Source organism: Cydia splendana, chromosome 24 (genome assembly GCF_910591565.1).
Source record: "Cydia splendana chromosome 24, ilCydSple1.2, whole genome shotgun sequence".
NCBI lineage: Eukaryota > Metazoa > Arthropoda > Insecta > Lepidoptera > Tortricidae > Cydia > Cydia splendana.
This window is the reverse complement of record NC_085983.1, coordinates 2,313,653-2,328,528: the sequence shown is the minus strand read 5'-3', so window position 1 is coordinate 2,328,528 and position 14,876 is coordinate 2,313,653. Positions and strand designations below refer to the sequence as shown.

Sequence of the window (14,876 nt, the reverse complement as noted above, 5' to 3'; positions counted from 1 at the left end):
ATTTGACTCAAGATAGTACTCAGGGTCTGATGATGGAGCCGGAAGGTGGTCACCGGTACCAATCAACCATGCAACTAAACCACTTCGTGTTTAGGCTCGTTTTATTCATCTCAACAAGATCTTTGACACAAGATAGTACTCAGGGTCTGATGATGGAGCCGGAAGGTGGTCACCGGTACCAATCAACCATGCAACTAAACCACTTCGTGTTTGGGCTCGTTTGATTCGGCTCAACAAGATCTTTGACTTAAGATAGTACTCAGGGTCTGATGATGGAGCCGGAAGGTGGTCACCAGTACCAATCAACAATGCAACTAAACCACTTCGTGTTTAGGCTCGTTTTATTCGTCTCAATAAGATCTTTGACTTAAGATAGTACTCAGGGTCTGATGATGGAGCCGGAAGGTGGTCACCGGTACCAATCAACCATGCAACTAAACCACTTCGTGTTTGGGCTCGTTTGATTCGTCTCAACAAGATCTTTGGCACAAGATAATACTCAGGGTCTGATGATGGAGCCGGCAGGTGGTCACCGGAACCAATCAACCATGCCACTAAACCACTTCGTGTTTAGGCTCGTTTTATTCGTTTCTATAAGATCTTTGACACAAGATAGTACTCAGGGTCTGATGTTGGAGCCGGAAGGTGGTCACCGGTACCAATCAACCATGCAACTAAACCACTTCGTGTTTGGGCTCGTTTGATTCGGCTCAACAAGATCTTTGACTTAAGATAGTACTCAGGGTCTGATGATGGAGCCGGAAGGTGGTCACCAGTACCAATCAACAATGCAACTAAACCACTTCGTGTTTAGGCTCGTTTTATTCGTCTCAATAAGATCTTTGACTTAAGATAGTACTCAGGGTCTGATGATGGAGCCGGAAGGTGGTCACCGGTACCAATCAACCATGCAACTAAACCACTTCGTGTTTGGGCTCGTTTGATTCGTCTCAACAAGATCTTTGGCACAAGATAATACTCAGGGTCTGATGATGGAGCCGGAAGGTGGTCACCGGTACCAATCAACCATGCAACTAAACCACTTCGTGTTTAGGCTCGTTTGAGTCGTCTCAACAAGATCTTTGACACAAGATAGTACTCAGGGTCTGATGATGGAGCCGGCAGGTGGTCACCGGAACCAATCAACCATGCCACTAAACCACTTCGTGTTTAGGCTCGTTTTATTCGTTTCTATAAGATCTTTGACACAAGATAGTACTCAGGGTCTGATGTTGGAGCCGGAAGGTGGTCACCGGTACCAATCAACCATGCAACTAAACCACTTCGTGTTTAGGCTCGTTTGATTCGTCTCAACAAGACCTTGGACACAAGATAGTACTCAGGATCTGATGATGGAGCTGGAAGGTGGCCACGGGTACCAGTCTACCATGTAACTGAACCACTTCGTGTTTGGGCTCGTTTGATTTGTCGCAACAAGATCTTTGACACAAGGTAGTACTGAGGGTCTGATGATGGATCCGGAAGGTGGTGACCGGTACCAATCAACCATGCAACTAAACCACTTCGTGTTTGGCTTCGTTCGATTCGTCGCAACAAGATCTTTGACACAAGTTAGTACTCAGGGTCTGATGTTGGAGCTGGACTGTGGCGACGGGTACCAGTCTACCATGTAACTGAACCACTTCGTGTTTGGGCTCGTTTGATTTGTCGCAACAAGATCTTTGACACAAGGTAGTACTGAGGGTCTGATGATGGATCCGGAAGGTGGTCACCGGTACCAATCAACCATGCAACTAAACCACTTCGTGTTTGGCTTCGTTCGATTCGTCGCAACAAGATCTTTGACACAAGTTAGTACTCAGGGTCTGATAATGGAGCTGGACTGTGGCCACGGGTACCAGTCTACCATGTAACTGAACCACTTCGTGTTTGGGCTCGTTTGATTCGTCGCAATAAGATGTTTGACACAAGATATTACTCAGGGTCTGATGATGATAGACAGGTACCAGGGTTGGGCAGTATTTCAATTACATGTATTTGAAATACGTATTTGAAATACATTTTTGTATTTTGTATTTGTATTTCAAATACTACCTGGAAAAGTATTTTGTATTTGGTATTTCAAATACTGCAGTCACATGTATTTTGTATTTTGTATTTCAAATACTTAAAGCATCAAAATACATTTCTACAAAATACATTTAATTAAATTCTATAATCCTAAAATGGAACGTTTATTTAAATATAATGTACGACTTGTACGAGGGCAAATACAATGCGCGAGCTATTTACTGCGCGGAACTTTTCGTCAACAGCCAGGGTATAGGGTCATTGCAGTAGTTTCCGTCCATGCTCTAGTTTTAGACTACTTGAGGGATTAGCAAATAATATATTTCATTTTTAATTTACTACTTGCGAAATATAATTTTGATATCATCATCATCATCATCAGCCTGCTCTCGTCCACTGCTGGACATAGGCCTCTCCTATTGCACGCCATTGAGCATGATTTGCGGCAACTCTGAACCAGCTCTTGCCAGCCGCCTTGCGAAGGTCATCGCTCCATCTAGTCTGAGGGCGTCCTACGCTACGTTTGCCGATGCGCGGTCTCCACTCGAGAACTCGTCTACCCCAACGGTTATCGGTTCTACGGCTAATATGACCGGCCCACTGCCACTTCAGCTTGCTAATCCGGTGGGCTATGTCGACGACTTTAGTTCTCTGACGGATAACTTCATTTCGAATACGATCCCTCAGAGAGACTCCGAGCATAGCCCTTTCCATAGCTCGCTGAGCGACTTTGAATTTATGGACCAGTCCTGGTCTGGCCCATAATTTTGATATGTAGACAGATATATATATTGTTTCAACATTAAGGATTGAAATCAGTCCAAATCTGTGCAGCAATGTAGGTTTATATTCAAATTTCGTCAAGTGGACGAAAACTAGCGCAATGACCCTATAAGTTTTTAGGAAAGGATATTCGTTAAAAAAAACTAAATGATTAAACAAAAAAATTGAAAGGTATTTTGTATTTGAAATACATTATTTTAAACACTGTAATTTGTATTTTGTATTTCAAATACCCGTCACCAAAGTAATTTGTATTTGGTATTTCAAATACTTTTAAAAATGTATTTTGTAATTTGTATTTGAAATACGTGGAAGCCAGTATTTTGCCCAACCCTGACAGGTACCCGTCGCCACCTTCGCGCTCCATCATCAGACCCTGAGTACTACCTTGTGTCAAAGATCTTGTTGAGATGAATAAAACGTGCCTAAACACGAAGTGGTTTAGTTGCATGGTTGATTGGTACCGGTGACCACCTTCCGGCTCCAACATCAGACCCTGAGTACTATCTTGTGTGGGTCAAACAGATCACTGTGTTATGTCTTTCCTGTAGACATACACAAGAGTTAAGGGCTATAAAGGTTAATTTTCTTATTTAACCCTTATCCACGTGAAAAGGTCCTCCTTTTATTTAGAGAACTATGATAAAACCATTGCTTACATGCCCACAAGCTGTTAACTATTGCCCACAGGAGAGAAAAATGTACTGTTCGCGATAACACACTAGTTTTCTCTCCTGTGGGCAATAGTTAACAGCTTGTGGGCATGTAAGTAATGATTTTATCATAGTTCTTTAAATAAAAGGAGGACCTTTTCACGTGGATAAGGGTTAAATAAGAAAATTAACCTTTATAGCCCTTAACTCTTGTGTATGTCTACAGGAAAGACATAACACAGTGATCTGTTTGACCCTTGTCAAAGATCTTGTTGAAACGAATAAAACGAGCCTAAACACGAAGTGGTTTAGTTGCATGGTTGACTGGTACCGGTGACCACCTTCCAGCTCCATCATCAGACTCTGAGTATCACCTAGTGTCAAAGATCTTGTTGAGACGAATCAAACGATCCTAAACACGATGTGGTTTAGTTGCATGGTTGATTGGTAATGGTACCTTCCAGCTCCATCATCAGACCCTGAGTACTGTCTTATGTGAAAGATCTTGTTGAGACGAAACAAACGAGCCCAAACACGAAGTTGTTTAGTTACATGATAGACTGGTACCCGTGGCCACCTTCCAGCTCCATCATCAGACCCTGTGTATCTTCAGTGTCAAAGATCTTATTGAGACGAATCAAACGAGCCTAATCATGTTACTACATGGTTGATTGGTATCCGTGACCACCTTAATCATCATCAGATCCTCAGTACCAGTTCGTTTTTAAACCCTCGTTGATACAAACTTTACAACCTATAGGTACCAAATGCAATGACGAAACATGTAAATAAGCGAGTAGGTACCTATAATTTCTTTCGAGTAATATACCTTCATAAGTACGAGTATGGGGCTATTCATAAATTACGTCGTTTCAAATGGGCGGAGTGGGGGGGGGGGGGGGGGGTCTGGACATCGGATGATGGTAACATGACTTAGGAGGAAACAGATTCATCCGAAGCTTGATTTTTGGATGATTTGAGGGGCGGGGGGGGGGGGGTCAAAAATCGATGACGTAATTTATGAACAGCCCCTATGTACATTTGCACTGCATTTAGTATTTTCGTACTTACCAAATAACAGTTTTAGAACTTTAAAAGTTAAGTACAGTTAGTGTTGTTATGGTTGATTTCAATATGCTTCGCGAAGGATCAAGAATGTTTAATCCATCATTGTAGTGCGAGTGTGGTAGAAGGGATCGGCATACTGAGCTCGCACGGCCTGCCGCAGCGCGTAAAATACCTAAACTCGCTCAACGCCGAAATGTAATAGCGCTCTTAAAATGTTATCATCTCTCAAACGTTAAAATATTAATTTACTTCCTTTTCTCATAAAATATAAATCTCGTTCTTTAAAAACATTTACCTACACTTCATCTTTAAAACATTTACTATTCAACTTTAAAACATTTAAAAACATTTGGTATTCAACTTTAAAATATTCACTCTCGCTGTTTATAGTTACGGTACCCTATAAATCTCGTAATAAAAATAACTAATGCCGTATTAAGAATTTCATTGTTTTTACCATTAATTCCACTAATTTAAATAATTCAGATGCGTTGCACGAGCTGTGGTCACGGAAAGACTGGAATTAAAGGTAAAAACAATTAAATTATATCGCGGTAGACCCGTTTGTGTAAGGTTTGTGTAATGAAATATGTGTACAAAACGCGAGAGTTTAAAGTGTTATAGGGTCAAACAGATCAGTGTGTTATGTCTTTCCTGTAGACATACACAAAAGTTAAGGGCTATAAAGGTTAATTTTCTTATTTAACCCTTATCCACGTGAAAAGGTCCTCCTTTTATTTAGAGAACTATGATAAAATCATTGCTTACATGCCCACAAGCTGTTAACTATTGCCCACAGGAGAGAAAAATGTGCTGTTCGCGATAACACGCTAGTTTTCTCTCCTGTGGGCAATAGTTAACAGCTTGTGGGCATGTAAGTAATGATTTTATCATAGTTCTTTAAATAAAAGGAGGACCTTTTCACGTGGATAAGGGTTAAATAAGAAAATTAACCTTTATAGCCCTTAACTCTTGTGTATGTCTACAGGAAAGACATAACACAGTGATCTGTTTGACCCTATAATGTAAAATATCGTTGTTTTTAATACATTACTTTAAATTGAATGTTTTTTTTTTCCCGACTTAAGTCCCAAAATCCCGAAAAATTTATATTTTTTCTCGATAATAGCGCCATTCGATCTGGCAACCCTAGACGCGACTGACGCCACAGAATAATTTTATTAATAGTACTATCGAACAGAAAGGAAACTTCCTACAAAAACGAAGTTTGACAGCGGTTCAGGGTCGAATCATGATGTCTCTTTCTAATATATGGCACTATCCCTTTCGGCTATTTAGGGTTGTCAAAAATCAAGTGATTATCTTATCTGTGGTCGTGCACGCAAAAGGAAGTCAAGTGGTGCCAACCCTAATAATTGCTCGGAGCAATGCTGAGGGGCTACCGCGAAAACCGAAATTCGCAAATTGCGGGGATCTTACTCTTTTACTCCAATGAAGGTGTAATTAGAGTGACAGAGAAAAATGCCCGCAATTGACGATTTTCGGTATTGGCGGTAGCCCTACTGAGCCGAGCGGAGCCGAGTTTGACCGAAGTCAGGAGTTTCGCACCCCTGCTGACGCGACCAAGGCCCCAACCTTGCCCCAACGCTGTCTGTTCTCTTTGACGGCGCAGCAACTATAGTTCGTTTTTTTTTGCATTAGAAAGAACTTGAAAGAAGGTAAGCGATTTTGGAATGTCTTTTAATTGAAAAACGCTTTTTAAAAATTAATAACTATTACCTATTACTTATGAAAGCAGAAGAATATAAATGATCGTATTAGATTCATAATTGTTACATATTTGCCGTAACTTATTTTTAGAATGTGTTTTTCAATTAAGAGCCCTTCAACGTGCACACTAGCGCCACAGCTAAATAATCGTGATTATTTAAATTTAACGAAAGATATTGAAAAAAGGGGGCCGCTACGTACTGTATTGTGTATTTAAGTACCTTTTGAATACCTCAGACTACTTTTTATGTTGCTGGATTCGTCAATCTATGCGTCCAAGGTTAAAACGGCCGTTTTTGTTTTGAGTTCCTAGATCGACGAAACCAGCAACACAAAAACTAGTTTGATGTATTCAAAAGGTACTTAAATACACAATACAGTACGTAGCGGCCCCCTTTTTTCAATATATTTCGTTAAATGTAAATAACCACGATTATTTAGCTGTGGCGCTAGTGTGCACGTTGAAGGGCTCTTAAAATACACATCAAGATTGTTTACCTTATTTCTAAGGCTAAAAAAACGAACTATAGTATCATTTCTCTCTCCTTGCTCTTTTAAAAATGCCGTTTGTCAAAAAAGGACAACCATACTATTGACCATAGACTTATAATATATAGAGACGGTGTCTCAGCGAGCTGTCACTGTTGCCACTTTTGTTTAGTGTACGATTAACAATGAGGCCCACCTTGCTGTAGCCATGTCGATAAAGTCATATCGATAAACTATCGACATTTCTTGCAATTTTAATTTTACTTCAAAGGTTTAACGGTACCTAAAATGAACAAAAACGCTTTTATTCTTTATTGTGGTTATCAGGGCTATAACCGCGAAAATCGAAGTTCGTCAAATGCGGGCATTTTTCTCTGTCACTCTAATTACGTCTTAATGAGAGTAAAAGAGAAAGCTCCCCGCAATTGACGAATTTCGGTTTTGGCGGTAGCCCCTCTGATCACAATTTTATAGTCACGCCCCAGCAGGGAACCAAGGGAAAGTTCAGATATTTAGTTAAAATACATAAATACCTCTTAAAATAGGTGTTCCGTAATAATTGAATTATATTATTATATTATAATATATTAATTATCCATTAGCATTTCAATTATGTTCATGTTTAACGAAGATATTGAAGCTTCAATTAATCGCTATTTCGTTCCGCTGTGTAGCGTTTATCGATATATAACATGATTAAAATCGACTTTTCACATCCCTAAAAGAGTACACATATACGCTTTTACGCACACATACACAGCCTGGGCGCATCAAAAAAGGCAACACTTGATTTGAAGTCCATCTTGTCAACAGTATGGTTGTCCTTTTTTGACAAACGGCATTTTTAAAAGAGCGAGGAGAGAGAAATGATACTAGTTGCTGCGCCGTGAAAGAGAACAGAAAACGTTGGGCCCTTGGACAGCTCGCTTGGAAGGTATCTCTGTATATTATTATATCTATGGACGCGACGCCATTATAATATACTTATCAGTTTTGACACTTTTGACACTGTCGTCTGTCTGTTGAGGGCCTCCCGCGAACCACGTGGAACCACGTTCTTCGTGTTGTCTCCCTGTCACACTTACGTACGAATTTAAAAGTGCGACAGAGAGGCAACACGTCGAACGTGATTCGCGGTAGGCCGTCTGTTGGCTATGCTATTTTATAATAGCGTGTAGCGTGGTTATTTGTTTTGTTGTCGCTATTAAAATGTTTTGTTTGGTCTATTTGTTTGATCAGTAATTATTGAATCACGAGGGTTTTGTGCGTTATGGAACTTATGGAAGCGAGCAAGGGCGGCGCCGGCGGCGGCATGGCGCAAGTGAAACAGGAGCCCCAATGTGTTGCTGACCACGGTAAGCTTAAGCCCCGTCTCCATATCGCACGGCAAACTATCGAACATTGGCTCGCGAGGCAGCCGCGCGCAATGGATACAGGGTTGGCTCGCGAGCCAACTCGATCTGATCGGCCATCGGCCAGCCCGGTATCCATTGCGCGCGGCTGCCTCGCGAGCCTATGTTCGATAGTTTGCCGCGCGATATGGAGGCAGGCCTTTACAATAACATTAAATTTAATTCATAAGCAATATATAATTTATATTAACTTTATTATATAATATATATTCTACTTCTGTTTGGATAATGTCAATGAGTGAAAAGTGTAATGATATTTTGTGATGATTCAAGAGTATTTGGATGTTATTTACGCAAATTCTGTTTAAAAGAGATATATAAAACCGGCCAAGTGCGAGACGGACTCGCGCACGAAGGGTTCCGTACCATTACGCAAAAACATCACGTTTGTTGTATGGGAGCCCCACTTAAATATTTATTGTTTTTAGTATTTGTTGTTATAGCGGCAACAGAAATACCATCATCATACAGCCTGGTGACAGACAGACGGACAGCAAAGTCTTAGTAATAGGTTCCTGGTTTTACCCTTTGGGCAAAGTGAATTAATTTGGGTACGGAACCCTAAAAACTTTGCCTAGTTTAATTTAGTGTTAAAGATTGACCAAGCCTGTTGCGGATTATATCATTTGTTAGTAGGTGATGAAGCCTGTAGCGGATTTGTTTTTGTATCTGCTTGATGAATCCTGCGTTGTGGATCACAAACTATGAATGGATTTGTTTTTATTTGTTTTTTTCTGAAATAAATTTGATTGAAAAAACAAATCCATGTATAGTTAATTACTGGTGACTTTATGGCTCCTCTACACCATTGGCCATGACGGGCAATTGCAGGCTATCCCGATCGTGTTAAAGGCTTAATGGCCTTCAGTGGCCCATGATTGGTGATGATGGAGCATAATCGCCTTTCTGTAGATTTCGGTCAAACATCAAAGGAAGTGGCGGCCATGATTGTGCGCGTGTCCACATGATGGAATCGTCGCCCATTCTGGACCATTATTGCCGATGGTGTATTCTTCTTCTTTATATTTAAGAGCTGTGCTCTTGTCGGTGGAGCAATCTCCAACTCGTCCGGTCCTCTGCCAACTCCTTAACCTTCTGGTATACACGACACGACCTTAACCTTTTATTTGGTTGAAATAATTTATTCTCGGTCTTCCTCTTCTTCTTTTTCCCCTCTATTTTTTCTTCAATGGTGTATGCTTATAGCCATTAAAAGTACACATGATATAATGTTTGCATTCATCTGTTATTTCATATCACAAAAGGTAAGATAAAAGATAAAAAAATTGTTTATTCAAGTAGGCATATTACAATGCGCTTATGAACGTCAAATAAAGCTATACCGGCTCTAACCCTACACCTCTGCCTCGAGAAGATTTAAATCCCCCCTCAATTGGTCCTCCAATTGAGGGGGGATTTAAATCTTCTGGGTATCCCAATATGGTACCGCAATAAACAAACAAATATAATGTGTGCATCACACACAAAATTTACTAAATAGTATTTATTTTTATTTATTTAAAATTTAAATCAGGCAACAAGGCCCATATTACAAATACCTTACAGACTAACATACATATATATATATATTATAAACTTAAAAACTAAACACTATTTATGCGACAAAACGGCGTGGCTCCGTTGAATCGGCTGTTCTTGTGTCGGATTCGGCAGTTTGCCCCGGAACCTCCGAAACACGACACCTTTCGGCCAGAAGTCGGCCGAAATTTAGATTTGAATGATATTTAGATATTGAGGTGCTCTACATCATAGCATCTTGTTGATAATAAATTGCATTATGTTTTAGTGGCTGTTAAGGAGGAAGCAGAATTTGTGGATGAAGAGGAGCATGAAAATAGCCCAGACGTATATAGGCTGAAATTATTATTTTATTATTTTGATTTGATAATAATTGCAACTTTGTTTCAGTCCTTGTTAAGGAGGAAGCTGAATTCACGGAGGAGGAGTGTGTGAAGGAGGAGTGTGAGGACAGCAGAGAGTGCGGCGTGAGCGAGGCAGCCATGCTGGCCGGCCTGTACGACGACCACGAGGTGAAGGACGAGCTCGTGCTGGGGCCGGAGCGCCCACATCGCCCCATAGTCGCAATGGAGCTGAGAGGTTAGTTAATCCATTAATTCAATATCATTCCTTTATCATATCATTCATTCATTCATCATCATTATCATTCATTTTATTCACATGTGATCAAAGTAATCAAATGCAATTTTTCAGTTGTTTTGTTAAATTATGTTTGCTGGTTGAATTGATTTATAAATGATGATTTTGAATGAACATTCATTTGGATTTGATTTGGTTTGTTTTTGTTTGATATCTTACAGTTAATATTTTCTTCAGGTTGGTGTGGTTAAAAATTTTGTGTTTCACTCGGGGGCAAATTTTGATTAACCGCTCGTGCTTTGAAACCCTCGCAACGCTACGCAATATTAGCACGAGCGGTTAAACAACAACTTTGCCCCCTTGTAAAACAAATAACTATTATACTTATACATATAGGCCGGGCTGTAGATGCACATGGCACGCGCGGAACACAGCTCGTACGGGACTGCTCCGTGCGGCTCGAGCGCCTCCCCACACATGCACACCGTCTCGGCGCACACCACCCCGACACCGCACACACTGTCACGGAATCTAAATACAGTAAATATGTTGATCATTTTTCTAGAAGTAGCTTTACGTAGGACGGTCAGCTAACCGGATTCGAATTTTTAAAAATATTTTTAAAACGGCATAAACCATACTAAAAAATAACAACCACACCAATAAGGATGAGTTCCTAGATTCCAAATACCAAATTATTTATTTGTTAAACATAGGTACAACAGTAGATCTTAAATGTATAATACAGTATCACTATGCTTCGCCACATGGCACACAAATAGCTACACGTAGCGTGCAATTATAAACTAAATCTTAATTTAAACTAAATCTTAGAATTCGATTATGTGCCTGCTTTCTAGTACAGCCTACTATGGCTACCTATTTGCTCCATTTTTTTTTAAATGGAGCAATATTATAGTAGGGGGTTACGTATTTCCTTATAGGAGTACATGCATTTTCCTATTATTTTTTCACAAAAACGTTTGTTTAAAGACCGAGGCAGACAACAGGCCTACTACGTTATCTCCATCACCATCCATCCATCCCACCTCTCTCGCTAGCTCGGTATCAATCAATCAAACAAATAATCAAAGCATTTATTTCAAGCCCGCTCCACACTTGTGTGCGCAACGCGGCGCGAAGCCGCGAACGTGAGTGTGGAGTCGATTTCGCTGATCTGCGATCTTGACTCCACACTGGCGTTCGCGGCTCCGCGCCGCGATTCGCGCACGAGTGTGGAGGGGGCTTCAGGCAACTAAGGCCCATAGATACATAATAAAATCTTAAATAAAATAAAATATATATTCGTGACGCATTTTACCTCTTTCACTTTAGTATCATCTGAGATGATCCAGTTAGAAGGTCGAACCATACTGTTCTACCTTAGGGATGGCCAGGGGGCGCCATAAGCCTTCAGTAAGAATAAGAAGTGCATATACTTGAAAAAATTCGACCTATGCCGCTGTGGCCCGGTGGCCGAATGGCATAGGCACGTGCCGCGATAGCAGAGGACGCTGGTTCGATTTCAGCCTGGGGCACTGGAGGCCTTGGTCACTTTTTCTTAGTATATGACATTTATTTCAGTTTACGGTATCTATTTACAGGATTTTGTTCATCATTTCGCCCCGCGTAATGTATCAGGATAAATTGATTGTGCACGGTCTTAAAGTAGATATTAAGTCATTCGTTTTGTCGTGTTGCAGCGCCCGATCTTGTCTCCTCTGCTCTGGTGTCGGGCCGGCGCCGCTCGTGCTCGGTCAGGCTGGAGCGCCTGCTGGTGGACGCGGAGCGGCGCACCTGCCGGGTCGGGCGCCGCACATACAAGCTACACGCCACCGAGCCCGCACCCACACCCCATGTCACCTCCACCATCTATCAATGTCACCAATGCAGCAAACGGTTCAGAAACAAGTCGGTTTTGAAAAAACACGTACGCACTCACTTGTCGAGTATTAAGAAAGAAGATTTACGGAAACACCAGCTTAAACACACCGGTGACAAACCTTATCAATGTGGGTTCTGTAATTACAAATCCAAAGAAAAAACAATCTTAAAGAAACACGAGATGACACACACTGGTGAAAAACCGTTTAACTGTAACTACTGTGACTACAAGTGCAATGATAAAAGTAGGTTACGAAAACATCTCATGATTCACACTGGCGAAAAGCTATTCAAATGTAGCTACTGCGATTACAGGGGCCTTTTAAAAGCTTATTTACAGAGCCACCTGAAGATGCATAATGATAAAAAGCCTTTCAAGTGTAACTACTGTGACCACAGGACCCGTCATATAGGAAGCTTACGGGCTCATGAGCTGATACACACTGGTGAGAAACCCTTTAAATGTAACTATTGTGATTACAAGTGCAATAGGAAAAGAACGTTACAGACTCACGAGATGATACACACAGGTGACACTCGCTTTAACTGTAAGGATTGTGATTTCAAGTGTACGCAGAAAGGACACTTTTTGACTCATCTGATGATGCACACTGGCGAGAAGCCTTACAAGTGTAGATATTGTGACTTCAGCAGCCGTCATAAACGGTCCTTACAGAATCACGAGCTGACACACACGGATGAAAACCCATTTAAATGTACCTACTGTGATTACAAGTGCAAGCAGAAATCACATTTACAGATTCACCAGATGACACACACCAATAATTCATTTCAATGTAGCCACTGTGAATACAAGTGCCATAACAAATCATATTTACGGTATCACCTGATGATTCATAGTGACAAGAAGCCTTACAAATGTAGACACTGTGACTACAGGAGCCGTCTAAAAGGGAGCTTACGAAGGCACGAGGTAACACACACTAGTGACAAACCCATTAAATGTAACTACTGTGATTACAAGTGCAAGTTGAAATGTGACTTACGAAAACACGAGATGAAACACAGCGAGGAAAAGCCTTTTGATTGTAGTAACTGTCACTACAAGTTCAAAAGCAAAGCGGCACTAAGACGTCATCAAACGTTACACACAGATGTATATCCTTTTCAATGTAGCAATTGCGAATATAAATGCAAACGCAAAGATCTGTTGTCGTATCACATGTTTACTCACTCTGCCGGCAAGAAGCCTTTCAAGTGTAGATACTGTGACCACAGAAGCCGCCAGAGAGGAGCCTTACGGGATCACGAGATGACACACTCTGATAAAAAGCCTTTCCAGTGTAGTTATTGTGAATACAAATGCAAACTGAAACATGCCCTAAAGAAACATGAAAATATACACACTAATAAAAAGCCCTAATATAGGCATTGCAATCTTAAGTGTAAAAGATACACACTAATAAAAAGTAGGGATGTACCGACTAGTCGCCGACTAGTCGGGAAAGCCGACTATCCGGCCACATTTGTAGTCGGCGATTAGTCGGCGACTAGTCGGCAATTAGTCGGCACTTTATTAGTGAAAGGAAAACAGAAAAAAAAGAAATCAACGGTCAATATTTACCATATATTTTATGTTTATTTTACTAAAATACCTATTCAGGGTGCATACGAAAACTTTTGTTCATATAATTGACCGTTATCGTATGTCGGTGGGCTGGTGTTTTTTCCTCTACAGGTTTTTAATGGTGGAGCCATGAGGAACTTTTAATGTTCTTGCCAAATTTAGAGACTTAGACAGGGCACGTTGTTCGTAAAGACGCTGACCACAGGGGATAGGATCTTAACTGGCGACTACGTACGGGAAATAGAGCCTTGGGAATACCTCCTACAAGCTGTACTGACAATCTGCACAGGATCGCAAAATAAAAAAAACTAAACACAGAAATTTTACGTCCATGTATAATTTGTAATTTAACTGGTTGATTGATGTAAACAAATGTATTTTCTTTCTTTCTTTCTTTCAAATTGAACGAGGATTCATGTGATATAGGTCTTTGAACCTGTAGAGAACACCTTTAAGCGAAGCTAATATGATGAATAGCGCAACCAAAGGAGCAAAACTATTGTTTTTCACCTGAACTTATACGAAACTAATGATCTGGCCGACTAGCTTGGCATGGTGTAAAATAATTTATTTTAAATACAGTATAATACCATATTGTGTTTTAAATTTCATCGCATCGTTTTTGCAGTCCATTAAGTTTGAATAACATACCATATAAATTGAGGTTATCGCAAACGGAAATGAAATCCTATTCGTTTCCAGGTGAATGAACGAAAAACCGTTTTGAAAAATAAAACGGTTTTCGAGCCCCGTAGGGTAATTCGTCAATTACTGGCCACATTATACTAAAAATAAATTGTATTCACCTATAAACCGAATTCATTTTAGTATAGGATGGCCAGTTATTGGAGTGTGGCTAGTTATTGAAACTTTATATTAAAATAAATTCTGTTTATAGGTGAATAGAATACATTTTTGTTTAGGGTGGCCGATTACCCTATATGACATCTATTCCAGGTTATAATTGATAAATTTGTTCAATGTTCAGTATACCTTTGGGTGACAAAATCTACATTCTATTACAGTTAAGTGGATATATACAAAATATAATTTAATTTCCATTAGCTTTTGCAATAAGTACCTATTATAGAGTATTTGAATAACATCAAACTTTTTGAC

General features: G+C 40.3%; 1 protein-coding gene across 1 annotated transcript; it reads left to right on the top strand.

The window, feature by feature from the left end:
* Positions 1-7,897: 7,897 nt before the first annotated feature.
* LOC134802090 (zinc finger protein 354C-like) lies at positions 7,898-14,467 on the top strand. Its single transcript, XM_063774683.1, has 6 exons — positions 7,898-8,110; positions 10,097-10,285; positions 10,682-10,825; positions 11,989-12,196; positions 12,485-12,615; positions 14,460-14,467. Exons 1-6 carry the CDS (start codon positions 8,026-8,028, stop codon positions 14,465-14,467), a joined length of 765 nt encoding a protein of 254 aa, XP_063630753.1. The 5' UTR covers positions 7,898-8,025.
* The last annotated feature ends 409 nt before the right edge of the window (positions 14,468-14,876 follow it).